Source organism: Octopus bimaculoides, chromosome 21, assembly GCF_046866305.1.
Source record: "Octopus bimaculoides isolate indiv1 chromosome 21, ASM4686630v1, whole genome shotgun sequence".
Classification (NCBI taxonomy): Eukaryota; Metazoa; Mollusca; class Cephalopoda; order Octopoda; family Octopodidae; genus Octopus; species Octopus bimaculoides.
In genome coordinates, this window is record NC_142948.1 from 39,169,815 (window position 1) to 39,188,719 (window position 18,905).

At 37.0% G+C, this 18,905-nt stretch overlaps 1 protein-coding gene across 13 annotated transcripts in view; it reads left to right on the top strand.

Annotated features, from left to right (window-relative positions):
* LOC106867289 (serine/threonine-protein kinase N2) overlaps positions 1 to 18,905 on the top strand; it is a 133,209-nt gene that overhangs the window by 80,336 nt on the left and 33,968 nt on the right. For 6 of the 13 annotated variants that reach the window (XM_089339191.1, XM_089339190.1, XM_089339193.1 and 3 more), the window contains exons 4-7: positions 8,834 to 9,002; positions 11,928 to 12,079; positions 13,295 to 13,515; positions 13,780 to 13,946. In XM_089339191.1, coding sequence (XP_089195317.1) covers positions 8,834 to 9,002; positions 11,928 to 12,079; positions 13,295 to 13,515; positions 13,780 to 13,946 — 709 coding nt within the window. Of the gene's footprint in view, positions 1 to 7,269; positions 7,388 to 8,833; positions 9,003 to 11,927; positions 12,080 to 13,294; positions 13,516 to 13,779; positions 13,947 to 18,905 lie in introns of those variants that run through there. The other 7 variants (XM_089339197.1, XM_089339194.1, XM_089339195.1 and 4 more) reach the window with 2 other exon arrangements.

The window sequence follows — 18,905 nt, forward strand, 5'->3', positions numbered from 1 at the left end:
TAACAATGTTAATATAACTGTTACACACACACACACATACATATAGAATACTGTTTTATATATATATATATATACACATAATACTGTTTGTATATTAATAATGTTTTCACATGTGCACAGTGTCAGAATCAAAGAGTGAATGAATGGAAAGGGAGAAGGGTGGGGGAGTGGTGTTAAGTAGGAGTGTGAGAGGGAGTTGGAGAATGGAGGGAGTGGGTATGAGTAGACAGGATAGAGTGAGATAGGAAGTGGGGAGAGGAAGGAGTAAAGAGCCACCCCTGCATTCATGACAGTTTCTGTCTGCCTTATTTACTCGCAAATTTTTTTGTTAACCTGGGGCTAGAATAGAATATGTCACACCCTGGGGCTAAACCCCAAACCACATAGTCGAGAAACAAACATCTCAACCATGAAAGTTCTACTTATTTCTGTCTTTCAAGAAATAAAAGGTGGGTGCAGTAGAGATGCTTTTGTCCCCAAGAAGCCTTGAGGCCTCTCTGGCATAAAGGGTTACAAAGAAGTAAAAGAAGGGACCCTACAAATTCAAAAGATGTCAATTCACAGAAAACAGACTGGATATTGTAAAACAAGAGAATGGTAACGAGTTCCAGAGAGCAGCACTTTGAAGAAAGAAGCTCTTAGCTCATTGACTTTGAGGTATATTCAGCAGCCAACGGTTCCATGATAGCAGTCTGTGTAATTTAGCATTCTCTTCAGTTATTTTGCTACCTACATGTTTTCTGCTATGTTTGCCTCCCTCAAATTCCAAAGTTCTTCTATCATTCTAGAAGAACTTTTACCATTCTCATATGTCTCGGATTGTTTCCTTCTTAGTTTTGTTTTCTTTATCTGCCACACTTGTGATGAATCACGTCCTTCATGCTCTCCATGTTTTAGAAGTCTATGTTTTTTTTTTTTTACTTGCTGAAGTATTTTGTGTAAAGGTTTTTATTTCAATTTTGCCTCCATCGTCTTCCCAACGTGAGAAAAACAAAATTATGTTCTTTGTGTTTCTGTGAGGATAATATAAAGGTTGTTGATGATTGTTCATCTTAGATTCTCTTCAAATAAATCATAAACTATCTCTCTCTCACACACACATGTGTATATATATATATATATATATATATATATATGTATATGTATATGTATGTATATTTTCTTCCTGAATTGAAATGTAGAATCTCTTTGCTCATCCAGTGTTTCTGTTGAGACACACTGCTTGTCATCACCAACAGCATTTGATGTCAGTTTTTCCCTGCTGGTTTGGGTTGGATGGTTTGACAGGAACTGGCAAGTTGCAGATGCATCAGTCCTGAATGTCGTCAGCTTTGACTTTTATGACTGAATGCCCTTCTCAATGCCAACCACCATGAAGTGGTTGCCATAAAAAGGGGCACCCAGCCATTGAAACCACGATTCTAGTGATCAGTTAGGTTTTTGGCTAAAATGTTTATGTTACTTGGTGGTGGTGGTGGGGGGGGGGGGGAGAAAAATGTAGAACAACAGGTTTATAAATTTATTTGTTTAAGCTGTGAAATTTCTCAGTATGTACAAAATATGTCAGGGTGGTGATGTACTTTGGGAATAATGAATTTTGTTAAGTAATCTGGATATTATGTTGGTTTGGGAACCAATTTGATCATTTAAATCATTCTGTCTTATATATTTGTGTGTGTATCTCTGAGTGTGTGTGCATGTGTATCTATGTGTGTATGGGAATTTTTATATCTTACTTAACGTGGATGTATTGTTAGAATGTCATATTACAGTGGTATTTATCTTGAGAGATCCTTTCATTTAGACATATGGTGCTAAGAAGAAACACAGGTGAGAATCATCTGACATGCACCACCCACCACCTGTGATAGACAGTTCTCATCTGTTAACGATATGTCTGTGCTTTTAGCACTGTATGTCTATATGAGAAGATCTCTCAAGGCGAATTCTGCAGCAATACAGCATTCTAACAATCCACTCACATAAAGTAGGATATTGAAATTGCTTTTTAATATTAATACTGCATTCCTGAGCTAGTTTTCCACCACATTTCTTAAAAATCGTGGTAGAGGCCTTGGTTTTGGTACCACTCATGTCTAGAAACTGAGGTTGGTGGGTAAGCAAGGGCATGCTCCCCATAGAAAATCCAGCTCCATAAAAGCTTCATCATAGCAAAGGAGAATGAGCACCAGCCAGCCAGCCCAAAGGTTGGGGTGGGCTGCACCTGCCTATCTCGGTTTTATGGCATTAAGGTAGATCTGGCCACCCCCGTTAACAGGGACAAAACCTGGATCTACCTCAATGCCATAGCAACCGAGATAGGCATAAAAGCAGGAGAACCCAGTCATGACTGTCAGACAATTTCAGTGACCACATCACCCCTAACATCTGGCCACCTAATACCCTAGACTGCAACCCCCTTGATTATTATGTGTGGGGTGCAGTTGAGAGAGAGACCAACAAAACTCCTTGTAACACCAAAGATGATCCGAAAGCAAGGATTATTGCAGCATTCACCAACTTAAACAAGGAGACCATCCAGAAGAGTTGCAGGAGATTCTGAAGTCATCTGGAGGCCGTGGTTGAAGCCAATGGCGATTTTATTGAATAAATTTATTCTTTAGTATTTCAAGATATTTTTATGTAATTTTGGTAAATATGGCTGTTGAAATGAGATGTTAGTGTTATTTTCAATTTTGATGAAATTTAGATGGCAATTTATTCACCGTACCCTGTATGTATATAATGTATGCATTATGTATATATATTATAAGGTGTGTGTATTTGCCTGCATATGCTTTTCAAATGTAGTTTTATCTTGGGCCCTATATTGATCTTTTATACATGTGGTTTGCAAAGGCCTTGACCCAGTTTGTGAATCAATAAACTTCATACAAACACATTTCTGAGCTCTTGTGCAGGAAACGTGTTTGTATACATAGAGCTTTGTGAATCCCTGCCTCTGTGTGTATGTGTTATTGCATGTGTCTATGAGGGTGTGAGTTGCTACATGAGTGTATGTGTGTGTGTGTATTTTATGCAAGTGATACAAGTGTGTCCGTGACTGTAGACGAGGTGTGTGTGCATTCAAATCTATGTGTGTGTGTATGTGAGTTTGTATGTGTCTGTATGCATCTCTTGTGTGAGTGTGTCTGTGTGTCTATGTGCTCGTGTATGAGCTAGTGTGTCTGTACTGTGTCAGTATGTCAATGTATCTGTCCGAGTGTGTGTCCTTTCATGTCCCTCTGTTCCTTTTGTAATACCTGTGTCCCTGTCTAAGACAGATCGGGATCAGAAGAACAAGGTGGGAGTGAGGTGGGGTAGGGGGCTAGTCGGAAGTCAAAAAAGTCATCTTTTTAGTTATGTTATAAGTTTATTTGTAATTAGTTAACAACATCCACCTTGGATTCAAAACAAAAGGACTTAAGGGATTTTAATATCAATAATTTCACAGAATCCAAAGACATAAGATTTTCCATGCAAGCCCTTGTCTTCCACACTGGTTTTGGTTTGCTGCTGTAATCCATATACATCTTGAAAAAGGCGTCCTCATAATTTACTCAACGTCCACTTTCCCATGCTTGCATGGGTTGGATGGCAGATGTTCTATGGCTGGATGCTCTTCCTGTTGCCAACTCTCACCCGTTTCCAAGCAAGGCAATATTTTTTCATGGCCGAACATGTTTTCCACAGAAAACTGGAAACAACCTTGCTTGTATGACCAGTGATGTCCATTTCCAACCATCATGGGATGACAAGACAGGGAGACACATGGGCATATATGTGTGTGTGTATATATATGTATTTATTTATATATATATATATATATATATATATATATATATATATATATGTATGTAATAGACTTTGGTTGTCCTGGTACTATGGTAGAAGACCCTTGCCCATGGATGGTGCCATGCAGTGGGACTGAACCTGTAACTATGTGGTTGGGAAGCCAATTCCTCAACTACATCAGTGCCTGTTATGATGATAATGGTAATGTCTTCTATTATTGTTTATTTTTCTTATTTAGTCAATGCTATTTTTACTAAGAGATCTGTTTTCCTTTAAAGACAGGAGGTGATGTGAGGGGGGGGGGGCTGGGGTAATAAACATCTTCATATAAAAGATATCACTCTCTCTCTTGCTCACAAACAACCCATTTTAAAAAGAAAATGCATCACAATGATGTAAATATAATTGTCTGTGAAATCAAAACCAAGCAGTGTGTTTTTAGGAAAAAAAAAATGTTTTTGCTTCTGTTTTATGAGACACAAAATGATATGAAGGAACACAAAGAAGAAGCGAAATATCTCCTTCGTTCTCTTCATTAGAATGTTCACCTTGGGCCAAGTGGGAATTCTCACTTTTGTCTACTTACTGACACGTGCCTGTTTACATGTGGCAAACTATTCGACGACTGGATAGGCTTACTTCTTGCCTTCCATTCTTCCTTCCTTCCTTTCTCACCTTCTTTTCTTTTTCTTTTCTTTCCTTCTTTCTTTTTCTTCAGTTTTTTTTTTCTTTTCTTTCTTGATCAGAACACTGATCCATCCATTCATCTGTCATATATATATATATATATGTATATATATATCTTCATGTGAGAATGGGTTATCTCCAGAGGTGAACTTTACCAACAGAGGTCATGCTGAAGCAATGATTTAGATTGTATGCTTGCATGGATCAAACGGAATTTGTTGAGGCAGAATTTCTATGTCTGGATGCCCTTCCTGTCACCGGCTTTTACCTGTTTCCAAGCAAGCCAATATCTCTCAATGGCCAGACACGTTTAGAAAGAATATTGAAAATGAATGTCACTGCTTGTTTGACAGTGGCATTCACTCACAACTATCGTGCAATGTCAAAACAAGGACAACAACTCTTTCTCTGCGTTAGAGTGTTCTCAGAGCCACTCACCTGATAACATGCAGGTACACAACCATTGCTGCGTCATATTTATACAATATTTATATATATATAGATTATATACAGTATGTGAGACACTTAGCAACTAACAGCTGATGCTAGTTCACAGAAACAATTGTTGTGGTTTGAATTAAAGCCTGTTCATTCCATCTTGTATTATAATTTTTTTGTATGAATTCTGCGAATATAAATGGATTTTTACATGTATATCCAATAAAAGGAGAATTCCTGCTGTATGATAGCATATGGTAGCTGATATACATGGAGGTGCTTTGAGAAGCATGCTATAAGGTTATTATCCAGATGATATTAAATTATACAGTCCTCATTCTTGCAACATCTGTGGGCTTCTTTGCAAATTGTTGGTGTGACTCAAATGTCACATTCAACTTAAACATTATGATTGACAAAGAAGGTGTAGGTTGTCAGATCCTCATACATCAAAACCAATGCCAACGCATGTCACTCTGTTACTTCAACTAAAATAATTATGAAAATATTCATATTTTGAGTTCTATTTTTCCTGTTTACATCACCATACCTGTATGTATGTATGCATGTATGTATGTATGTATGTATAAACTCCATAAATGACATGAGAATGGTCAAGGGTGGATGTAGAGAAAACTGCAGCCACTAGAAACTAGTGGCATCAGCTTTCTGCCTGATGTGCTCAAGAACACAAGAGGAACTGATACTGATATATAATAGGCTTCCACACAGTTTCCATCCACGAATTTCCCTCACATTGTTCAGCTTGTGTCCGAGGCTATGGTAGAGGACACTTGTTCAGGGTGCCATGCATTGAGACTGAACCCAAAACCACATGGTTGCAAATTGAGCATCCTAACCACACAGCTATTACCTGTGCCTAATTAATATATTTTTTCTTTTTTTTTTTTCAACACTTCTATTTTCTTGTTGTATGCAGAGAAAATTATATCTTTGGAGTATTGTATGAATACTGTTTCTAAAAATTCCTTAACAGACTTTTTCTTCTTTTTCCTTTTTTCCTGAAGACTAAACAGAAAGTTGCTATACATACATGCATTCATTCCCTAGATGTTAGCAATTAGAGCAGCTGTTTATTGATAAATTCTACCTGGGTTAAGTGCAATCATTAATAGATTATTCCTTTTAATGATGTAACACACTGGAATAATATTCTTAAAGCCGTTGCAGTAGAAATCTTATTTAACATTTCTTTTTTCTGTTTCTCTCCTCCTCCTCTTCTTTTCTCCTCCTCTTCTGTTTCTCTCCTCCTCCTCCTCTTCTTTTTCTCCTCCTCCATTATTCTCTCTTTGCTCCTGTATTCTCTCTCCTGTCTTCTAGTTTATTCTCTCTCTCTCTCGTATCTGCTCTGTCATCTCTCCATCCAACCCATACTAGCATGAAAAGTGGACTTAAATGATAATGATGATGAAGATGATGATGATGATGGTGGTAGTAGTGATTTTGATGACGGTGTTGGTGATGATGTAGATGATGATGATGATGATGATGATGATCTATCTCACATCTACCCTTTGTCTCCCTTTCTCTCTCCCCTCTGTATTTTCTCTCTTCCTCTCTTTCCTTTCCCCCTCTTTCTGTTGTCTCATTTTTTCTTACCCCCCCTCTCTCTCACCGTCTTTCTTATTCTTCTCTTATCATAATCTCTTACTCTCTTCCTCTACTTTTCCTTCACCATTTATTCCCATTTCTACGCAATTCCTTTAACTATTTATATCCTATCCTTTTCCTTTTTTCCTTTGCTTTCTTCCTTTCAAAACAGCTTCCTTCCTCCAAACTATCTAAATTGATTGATGGAGTAAAAATCTTAAAAGACAATCAGTAATTGATTTCATTATACTATTGGTCTCTCTCTCTCTCTCTCTCTCTCTCTCTCTCTCTCTCTCTCTCTATTTACACACACTACACACACACACACACACACACACACATGATGTATTTGTGTGTATAAATGTAATGTGTGTGTGTGCATGTGTACTTCTTGTATGCTTTTGGGAATCAGAAAGTGGCCCATAATAATGTATCTTCTTTGAAATTTGTTTTAAAAATAAATTTTTGTCAATATCGACTTTTTTTCCTTGGCAGCAGCTTTTCCTACATTTGATGGTAATCGGATGTTTTTTTGGGGTTTTTTCCATCTTTATTTACTTATCATTTTTTTTTTTCTCTTCTCTCCTTGAAACATCATTCAATAGTTTACCAAAAGAAACGGTACAGTGGATGTTCTAAACATATACCGTATTTCATAAGCGGAATTTAATGTTACCTTCTCTGCCGGAGGATCCTCTTAGCAAATAGCTTTTGGATAGTTTTTCTTTCATTGTTTTCACTTAACCTGCCTAAAATTTCAATTCTGGGAATGACTTCTGCCGTGGAGTCTAATCTTGACTGGAGTTTTTTTGTGAAATTTTGAAATGTTTTCAATGGAAATTCTTCCACACACCAAGTAAGTGTTAGATTGAATGATCAATATGCACATGCACACACGCACACACACACACACACACACACACACACACACACACACACACACACACACACACACACATACACATACACACACATACACATACACACACACACACTGTTGTTTAGCCCAAGGTCAAACTTTACTGAGCAGACCTATGATCAAAAGCATTCCAGGCATGACTATCCTGTCATTCTTTGTTGTACATACAAAAAGGAATTTTGTTGGTTAATTGTTGTTATATACTCACACATATATATGTTTATATATATCTGTGTGTGTGTGTGTGTGTGTGTATGTTTACATGTATATTCGTTACTGTATTTCTGTTGAGATGTTCTGTGTTTCTTTCAATTACTTTTAAATATAACAAAGAATTTAGTAAAGTAACTTCGTTGTCATTAAGCTAGTGTTAGGAACATAAATTGTGACTAAGGTTTGGTGGAAGATTTTAATTCAAAACTTATGAAAACAAAACATTTGTACTACAGAGCCAGAGCCGGTTTCAACCGGGTTGGTAACAAAAGGGTTAAAAATGATGATGATATGAAGTTTCTTTCTAATGCTTAGGACTTCAATGAATGCGTTAAGATTATTTTAACACTTTTGTTACCAACTTGCCTCAGACTGACCCTGATTTCTACCTTCTATCAGAATTCTTTGTTGCTTTATGTTGTTTGAAATGCCACATTGTTATTGACAAAGTTATTTTATTATCTGCTTCATTATTTTCAAATTAATTGAAACAAGCGAAGTGTCTTTCAACAGAAACAGGATAACAACAAAACGGTTAACAACAACAACATATCTTGATATCCAGTTTTGATTTCATCTTTAATTTGAATGTCTTCATCAATAGCTTACCATTGTATCTTAAAAACAAAAACAAAAAGAAAGCCTCTCTGTGTTTGAAGGTTTTGTTTCCATCTCAGTGGAATCATTTGTTTTTGTTTTTGTTTTTCTTCATTGGTTTTTTCCTCAATATATCAAACATAATTAAAATAGGAACATTGATGGCATAATAATTACAGGTTTCATTTAAAATTGCTCTACTAATTATAGGGTCTATATTTAAAATTCTATAGATTACTTTATAAATTTCTTGCTGCAATTGTGAATTTTTTTTTCTTTCTCATTGCAACAAAAGAGAAATAATAATGTTTAGATTTTGATTATCATCTTTTGTTCTTCACAAATGTTTACATGGCATGGCTCATATTCCTCTTTCTAACCATTCTTTTCTTCAACAATCTTGCACTACACTATATCACATTGAAACTATTTGAACAATAGCAGTGACATTATGTTGGTAAGTTTGTATCGAAAGGGTTATCAAACCTCAATATTTTCCAGTGCCATCAGAATTATAAACACTAAAATGTTTGCATCCCACCCCCACATTCATGTCTTTTCTATTTTCCGCAGGTGAAACAAGGTGCTGAAAATATGATTACTATGTATAGTACTGGTTCATCACGAGACAAGAAGCTTCTGGCTGAAGCACAGCAGATGTTGTCCGACGCCAAATTTAAAATTGAAATTATTCGCATGCAAACATTGAAAGCGGCACAAGATGCAACTTCACAATCAGCTGGTAATTCTTTTATTCTTCAATTCATTTCATTATTATTATCATTTTTATTATTATTAAGGCAGCAAGTTGGCCAAACCATGAGCATGTTGGACAAAATGCTTTACCTTTCAGCATTCAAATTATTCTGTCAAATGTAAGGCTTGTTTATTCACATTGTTTTGAATTAACCTTTAGCACACTGTATTACTCTAGAATTGTTTCCTTGTCACTGCCCTGCAGCTACAGGGGAGAGAACTCATACAGTGACATAATGCACCTACAGCATGCGAAAGGTTAATCATGCATTATTTTGTAGCTTCAAGATTTTGATGAAGTAATTATTTATTTTTAGAATGACATCATAGAGTAAATGTGAGAGGCACTTTGAATATTCAGCAGCTAGAATATTCTTGAGGCAGGTTTTTTAACAGCTGGATGCCCTTTTTGTCACCAGCCGCCATCTGTTTCCAAGCAAGGTAATATTTCCTCATGGCCAGACATCAAATACTGGTTATTTGAACAACGTCATTTGTTTGGTAGTGATGGTCACTTTAAAACTGTCAAAACAAGAACACACCATCACAGTTTCTTATTCCTCCTGTCTATATACCCCACTCAGTTGAGGGGTCTCATCTTGTAGGTACTTGATGACCTCACCAGTGCTGGTGCCACTGTAAAGTGGTTCGTGTTAGGAAAGGCATGCAGATGTGGAAACCATGCCTGAGCAGACAACAAAGCCCTCTGGTTTGTCTGTTCTTGTCAACTCATCCAACTCATGCTGACATGGAGAAAAAGGACGTTAAATGATGATGATGATGATGATGATGATGACAGCAACTGGTTTCTTTCAGTTTCCATCTTCCAGAATCCACTTCAAAGCTTTGGTTGGCCAGGAGCTGTAATGGTTCCATCACCTTGCTGTGGAACTGAACCCAGAAGCATTTGATTACAAAGTGACCCTCTTACCCATGTGCCCATACCTGCCCCTTTGCCTATCATTTATTTCCTAACCTGGCTACTGACCGACCAATGTTCGTTTATAGATCTCTGATCTGAAAGCATTGACAGGTATTCAGTTGGAACCTTTACATTGCTTGGGAGATTTCAAACTTGGCTATCTATCATGATTAATAGTACTGATCTAATAACAGGCCATTGTTGGTCGGACGGCTTTCTCACGGCTGAAACCATTATTTCGATTGGAGAACGGCAATAACATACGATTGATTTCTTCCTCCATTTGGTTTTGAACAGTGTGTGGTGGGGGTGGAGTGTTGGGAGGTGCTACTGTGTGATGGTAGGAGGTGGGGATGAGGAAGATATGATCAAGTGAGCAGTTTCATTCATCAATCTTTAGTTAAGATTAATGACATAAAGACGCTCTTTCTTATTCGTCTTTTTTCTTCTTTTTATATCATTATGGACTGAAACTTTGTGTGTGTATGCTCACATGCATACACACACATTTATACATATGTATATACATATATAGATAGTGTGTGTATGCTGACTGCACACACACATATTCATGTGTGTGTATACATATATATGTGTATATATACATATATGTATGTATAAAACACACACACACACACATACAGGTGCATATGATGAAGCTTAAACCACAAAATAACGCACTATGAAATATTTTCTTGCAGAACCTGTTTAACATCCATCTTATCTTCCTTTCTTTCTTTTTCTTTTCTTCTTTTCTTTTTTCTTTCTGTCATCTCCTATCAATTTCTACTTCGTTAAGTTAACATTTTATTTGCAAAACATATTTTACGTCAGGCTTTATAACCAGTTATTTTTGTTTAAACATCATGCATCTATTGTTTGAGTTTTTTTTTTTCTCTTTTTTCCGTTTGTGTGTTTAACATTTTACAGAAAATTAAATGTTTAGAAATACATATATTTATATATGTGTATGTATGTATTAAATATTTATTATAACTATATATATTCTTCTACTTGTTCCAGTCATCTGACTGTGGCCATGCTGGAGCACTGCCTTTAATAGAACAAATTGACCCCAATCAGTCTCCTTTGCCGAACTGCTAAGTTACGGGGGACGCAAACACACCAACATCAATTGTCAAGTGATGGTAGGATGACAAACACAGACACACATACATATATTTATATACGACAGGTTTCTTTCAGTCTCCATCTACCAAATCCACTCACAAGGCTTTGGTCGACCTGAGGCTATAGTAGAAGGTGTTACGCAGTAGGACTGCACCCAGAACCATGTGGTTGGGAAGCAAGCTTCTTACCACACAGCCACAAGCATTGCAGCATTGTCAAGAAGCATGTTGTTTTGGGTTCAGCCCCACTGTGCAGCCCTTTGGGCAAGTGTCTTCTACTTTAATTGCCAAGGGCTGACCAAAACCTTGTGAGTGGATTTGGTAGACACAAATGGAAAAAAGCCTGTTGTGTGTGTATGCCCTTGTCTAGACATTATGTGATGGTTGTAAAGCATCATAGAAGTGATCTTGTTTATTTCCAGTCTTCCATGGAAAACATGTCCAGCCATGGAGAAATATTACCTTGCTTGGAAACAGTAGTTGAGGATTAGCAACACATTTGAAGCATTCTTGCAATGCCCTCTTTATCTGATGTCCCTGCAACGAATAAAAGAAATTGTTATTATTATCAGCAAGCTGGCAGAATGATTAAAATGTTAGAGAAAGTGCTTAGTGGCATATTTTCTTGTCCTTTATGTTTTGAGTTCAAATCCCATTGCAGGTTCTGTAAATAAACCAAGAAAAGATATACAGAAATACATGATATACATATATTATGTGTTGTAGTGTGTGTGTGTGTGTGTGTGTGTGTGTGTGTGTGTGTACACATGCTTGTACACAGTCAAATGTCTATTCGTATCCCAAAACAAAAAAATGGGGCAAAAACTCATTTCAAAACATTTAAATTTCATTATTCTAGGTCAGCAAACAGAAGTGCATTCTCCATTAGAACTCAGAATTGAAGAGTTGCGACACCACAACAAGATAGAATCTGCTGTGATGGAGGGTGCCAAGAATGTCATCAAACTGCTGCAAAATTCCAAAACTCCAGACAAAAAAGCTCTACAAGAGGTAAGAATGGCTTTTTTCTTGTCCACTTATTGAGAGGCTGCACATGAAGAAATCTTGAAATGATGAGGGTGCCTCTATGTTGAATAGACTTGGTATGTGTAACCTAAGCATGGCCCATCATCAGATGAGCTGTATTACTGAAGAACTTCAAGGTAATTTTTTTGGATGGACAAAATATGAACCCTGTAGACAAAGTCAGAACAGTACTGGGGGAGTATTTTTCATCACAGACAGGTGAATTTTGAAAGAGGGGCCTTGCAAGTCTACCAGATAGATGGAAGAGTATTGTAGAAAATGAAAGAGAGTATATTTTAGATTAAAAAAGAACTTTGTTTATCTTAATTTTGAAAAATAGAAGAAGTATGAAAAAAACTGCATTATTTATGGGATGACCCAATATACATACATAATACATACATACATAATACATACATACATATATATATATATATATATATATATATATATATATATATATATATATATATATATATATATATATATATATATGAGCGAGATCGTTGCCAGTGCCCCTGGACTGGCTCTTGTGCGGGTGACACATGAATTTCTTTGAGCGAGATCGTTGCCGGTGCCCCTGAACTGGCTCTTGTGTGGGGTTGTAGGATTTTCGAGCGAGATCGTTGCCGGTGCCCCTGGACTGGCTCTTGTGTGGGTGACACATGAGGTTTCTCGAGCGAGATGAGCGTGGCCGTTGCCAGTACCGCCTGACTGGCCTTCGTGCGGGTGACACATAAAAGCACCCACTACACTCTCTGAGTGGTTGGCGTTAGGAAGGGCATCCAGCTGTAGAAACTCTGCCAAATCAGATTGGAGCCTGGTGTAGCCATCTGGTTTCACCAGTCCTCAGTCAAATCGTCCAACCCATGCTAGCATGGAAAGCGGACGTTAAACGACGACGACGACGATATATATATATATAAGAATATAAGCATATCAAAAGGGGTCTGTGGGAAAGCTCATTTAAATAAAAAGGGGTCCTTGGTAGTGAAAAGGTTGGGAGCCACTGCCCTAGACACTAGACCACATTTCTCTCTCTCTCTCTCCACACACACGTACTTGTATGTCTGTATATGTATATATATATATATATATATATATATATATATATATATATATATATATATACCCCCCCCCCCCCACACACACAATCATCATTATCATATGGTCTTCATATACAATTTCATTGCAAAACAGGCTCAGCACAGCTTAGCAGAATCCAACCAAAAGCTGGAGCTGCTGGAAATATCCCTGAATCGGCGCCTTGAGGAGATGGAACCAAATTCAGCGCGTGCCCAACTGTTAAAAGCCGAGCTTCAAGCATGCAGCCCCCAATCAGGAAACAAGGACAAACGAGTCATACAGTTTAACAGTAATTTCTCCAAAGCAGCAGCATTGACTGGAACCCTGGAAGTCAGGTCAGTCTTTTATTTGATTATTGTCCTTTGTTTTTTACTTGTTTCAGTCATTGCACTGTGGTCATGCTGGGGCATCGCCTTAGTTTTTTATTTTTATTTTTTTTTTTTTAGTTGAACAAACTAACCCCAATAATTTTTTCTTTTTTTTCCCCAAAGTCTGATATTTGTTATTCTATGGTTGCTTTTTGCGAAAATGCTAAGTTATTAGGATGTAAACAAACCAACACTGGTTGTAAGGTGGATTTTTTTTTTGTTCCTCTGCAGACTGGTTGGATGTCAAGACCTTCTGGAAGATATTCCTGGACGCACGAGAAGAGATTCTTTGCAGCTTATGTTTTCCAGCCCAGGTGAGAGTCGTAGTCTCTTACGTGGTGGCAAGACAGGCAAAAGCAATAGTAAAACGTATAGTATAAAAGATGAAAATTTGTCAAGTGAGTATTCACGTCCTGGGAGATGTCCTTCACTTAGCATGAGATCCTTTAGCCTATTATATATACACATATTATATAACATAATAACACTGTACTATAAAAGCCATAGATTTAATTAACAACAGGAAATTACCACTAAACCCTATCGTGCTTCTAACAATGATGTTTTTTAACAAACTAATAAAATCGTGGACCAAGTCATTGATTATGTAAGAGAGTGAGAGAGCGTGAGAGAATCTATTTGCATTTTAATAACTAATTAAGACTTTGCATTTTAGCAAGTAATTATAATTAAGTGTTTGCACATTGATAACTAACTTTTACTGACATTTTTTTTTTACCTTCTCTTTTTTTTTTGTCTCTTCTTCCTCCTCTGAGCTTTCCTTCCCACTGCTCTGACATTTCCTAAGTCTCAGTCCCGTAATGTTTTGAATGTCTATTCACCTCTTTAATAATATATTATTATTATTATTATTATTGGGTTATATATTTATTTAGCAAAACAGTTTTAAATCTGTGATGTACAGTTCATAAACATATCTTGTTGATCTGACCATAATGATCTTAGTCTCTTCGTGTTTTGTATGTCTCTTCAATTTTGCAATAATAATTATTATTGTTATTAATATTATTATTATTATTATTATTAGGTCATATATTTATTTAGCGAAACAGTTTTAAATCTGTGATGGTCTACAGTCCATAAACACAGCACCTTGAAGACCTGACCTTAACGATCTTAGCCGATGACCTCATCTTGTAACCCAGCACTTCAGCCATGCATCAGCACAACCCCAGTCTGCACTTGGTCCTTAAACCCATCACCTTGACCATTCAACCAACTTTCCACACATTACAGCCAATGTCTCGTCTCAGTATGACCTTAAACTTCAGTTAGGAATGATCTCTTTTTCTCTCTTTTTTTTTTGTTTTTTTTTTTGCAATATGCAACTAGGGCAGGAAAAGATCTTGGTTAACACAGATACATACACACACAAATATATACATACATACATATATATATATATATATATATATATATATATATATATATATATACACACACACATACATACACATACATATATATATATGTGTATATTGTATGTTCTTTTATGTATGGCAATATGAATTATTGATCATGTACTGGAAAAAAATTAACACAAGATGGCTATAATCACAACCTCTATAAGCGTGAAACTGGTGTCTGAAAAATTTGCAAATGGCATGATGAAAAATTTCAATAAGCAAATTTTAACCGTTTAGCATTCAGATATTCCTCAGTCAAATGTAATGCTTATTTATTCACTTTGTTTTGAATTAATCATGCATTATCTTGTAATTTCAAGATTTTGAGTTGTTTATTTTTAGAATGACATTGAAGAGTAGGTGTGAGGGGCTGGATCTGACTGAAAGAAGAATGTTTGAGCTAGAGAAGGCCAGTTCAAATGCTGAAGGGTTAAATGAAAGATGTACTGGAGAACTTGTATAAAAAAAGACATTTACATAAAATATTTCGTTTTTATATTTAGTTTGCAAGATTCTTGATGTGAACTTGTGTGTTGGAACCGATTTTGTTGTAGCTGGGTGTGGGGAGTCATTGTGCCAATAATAAACACACATACAGATTGTGTGTTTGTTTGTTATTGTGTGTGTGTGCACGCGTTTCTTTGGGGGGGGGGGGTCACTGAAATAAGTACCAGTCAAATACTGAGGTTGATGTAATCCTCCTCCTCCTCCAAAACTGCTGGCTCTGCCAAATTCGAAACCGTTATTGTGTGGATATTCATTATAGGTATGAAATTTACATAAAAACAAACTGGAAAATTAAAATAAGATTAAAAAGTAACAGGGCAAATTAACCGTCCTGAAGCATTCTGTTGGGGCATGGGGCCTATTGTTTGTAAATGGTCTTGGAAAATCAAGACATGTGGACATCACATTCTAAAGTCATATCTTAATCAACTTAAATGATAAGCTGCCTAGAACTGCCAAACTTTTGCTTGACACTGGCAACACAGGGATGAGGTTTCTGCTTGTTCTGTGGTCTTCAATCCCCAACAAACCAACCGTGATACATTCTGAGCATTCGATAACTGAATGTGATCTGCATTGCATGACTTTATGAAGGCAATGAAGCTCTCGCTGTTCCACAAGTTCATCGGAGTCTGTTCGGGCACTTTCATAGGGGTCGTGCTACATCTGATATGACAGATAAATAGATAGATGATGTCAGTAAAATATTCAGTGCCTAACGAGACGGGTGAAGGAGGCTAATTTTAGGGGTTATAAATATATATATATGTAAGAATAGTTATCTGTCTGTAATTAGATTTAATTAATGCTGCTTGTGCTAGCTAGCTAGCTTGGTATAATTAACTTTAATTATAGGCTGTGTTTGCTCTGGAAGAAGCATCCCTCCCCATCCCAAAACAAGTAAAAAAAAAAAAAAAACCTCCAAAGTCATGGTTCGGGATGAGTGGCAGGATGTTAGAGAAGTGTTAATATGGCAACAAAAAATAACAACAGCTAAAAAAGAGTGTTGCTTTAATAGTAAAGATAAACTGTACCAGATGATGCATGTGTTTGAATGTCTGTTGGTGGACGAGACCACACGTGCATAGAGTAAGCACAAAACCACCCACTTCTACCACCACCACCACTGCTGCTGCTTCTGCTGCTGCTGCTTCTGCTGCTGCTGGGGGAATGGTGTATATCATATTTGATGGCACAAAGGACACATGGGCATATTTGATGTGCCCCAATTTCAGGAACACTTACTCAGGGAAAAAAACGTCTTTAGTGCCTTAAAGCATGTTTGTATATTGAACCCAAAGGGGATGTTTTTGAGACATTCTTTTGAGGGAAAATTATATCTCAGATGCCTTTAAATATGGTAACCAGGTGGATGTAGAGAAGATGTGAAGAGAAATTTAAAATTCCACTTTCGTTTTGCTTTGTTTTGCTTAACTTTCTGACTGACCAAAGCATTTTCCATAAGTTCTGTCATATGTATATATACACAATAGGCTTCTTTCAGTTTCCACCTATGAAATTCACTCACAAAGCATTGGTCAGCCTGGTTCTATATAAGCAGACCCTTCCCCAAGGTTCTGCAGAGTGGGACTGAATCCAAAACCATGTGGCTGCAAAAGCAGCTCTTTTGATATAAGGTCGTACGGATTACTATATTGTTCAAGGCTGTCTGCTGTGGTGTGCCTTCCAGGCTTTTCTCTTTCTGATATGGAGTGACAAAAATAACGGCTATAATTAGGAGGTTAATGACGGTGAGAGTTAGCATGAATCAGAGTGGAAAATATTTGTATAAGAGAAAGAAAGAAAGAAAGGTGGGTTGTAAGCTGGTGGGTTCTGGAGAGCAGAGACAATTGTATGTGACTGAGTGTGTGTGTGTGACTGTATGTATGTGTATATGCATACAGAACTAGACCTCAATTATCCAAAGGAGATAAGTAGGGGAGTATATGCATGTGTGTGTGTGGTGTGTATGTATAAGTATGTGTGTGTGTGTGTGTGTATTTCATGCATATTTCAAACATACAGGAGAAAAGTTGACTGACTTTGAAGTTTTGGCTTGATTGCCTTCTTGAGATCATTTGATGAAGATGAGGAATCGAATCTTGGTTGAACCAACTTATGGTTAAAAATGTTCCAGAGTGAACCTTTGGGTCTGTTTATATATTGAGACATCAACCAATCTCTCTCTCTCTCTCTCTCTCTCCTTTTTCTTTTCCTTATTTTGTCTTAATGATAGCAAGATGTAATTTGAGGAGTGATATTGGTTGTTGTTTCTAGCTGCTTGCTTGAATGACTACCTAGAGTTTCCCTTCCTGGCTCGGGTTTTCCTCATACACAATCTTGTTGTTGTTTAGACCTGGGTCAGTTCTGGCTGAAAAGAAACCTGTTATGATCACTGGCTTCCTAATCCAACCATGACTCTCCCATCTTGCCTGACAATGTGCCACAGACTACTACGATGTCCAACCAATGTTGTTGTTCCTTTTATTTTCAAGATGGTGTAAAGAGGGGTCGATTTGCAAGAAATTTCTTTGACTTCTATTTTTAACAAAGTTTCTGTCCACACAGAGGCCCCCTCCTTCCCTTCCACCCTCCCATCGCATACATGATGTGAGAGTGATGTGAGACAAAACAGGGGTGGAGAAGTAGAAACGGGTGGCTCTGCTCCAATAGACAGCTTCTTGCTCCCCTTCCAAATGTTATTTTATATCTCATATAAACACAAACAGGTCTTATCTGTAATGTCTCTTCTTGTAAAGGTATTCTGGCATTCTTCATCATCCTTTAACATCCACAATTATTATTATTATTCCCCATTTTTTTTGTCTTTTGTCTTTGATGATGTTTACTCTAAGTTTATATTCTTCAGTAAAGTCTTCTGTTTGTTGTTGTTGTTGTTGTCAAGGCTGGCTTCAATGGCTGCTCCTGTCTTTTGTTCTTAGCTTCCTTCACTCCCTTCTTTATGTCTTTATCGATCTTCCTACGTTTTCTTATTTCCTTCAGTTTCAATTTTTTGCTTTCCATGGAGGTACGTGGCTCAGTGGTTAGGGTGCTGGACTTGTGATCGTAAGATTGTGATTTCAATTCCTGAACCGGGTGACACTTGTTTTTGATCAAATCTCTTCACTTCATGTTGCTTTAGTTCACTCAGCTGGCAAAAATGAATGGTACCTGTGACGGACCAGTGTCCCATCCAGTGGGGAGTATATATATATATATATATATATATATATATATATATATATATATATATATATATATATATATATACAAGAAAATCCAGGAAACCAGCCTGAGGCATCTACATGACTCGGGAAGGGGCTTTGTCCTTTATTCTTTTAATCTTAGCTTTCTGTATTCTCTCTCTCTCTCTCTCTCTCACACACACACACACATGCACATCCACCCATATACATCCCCCCC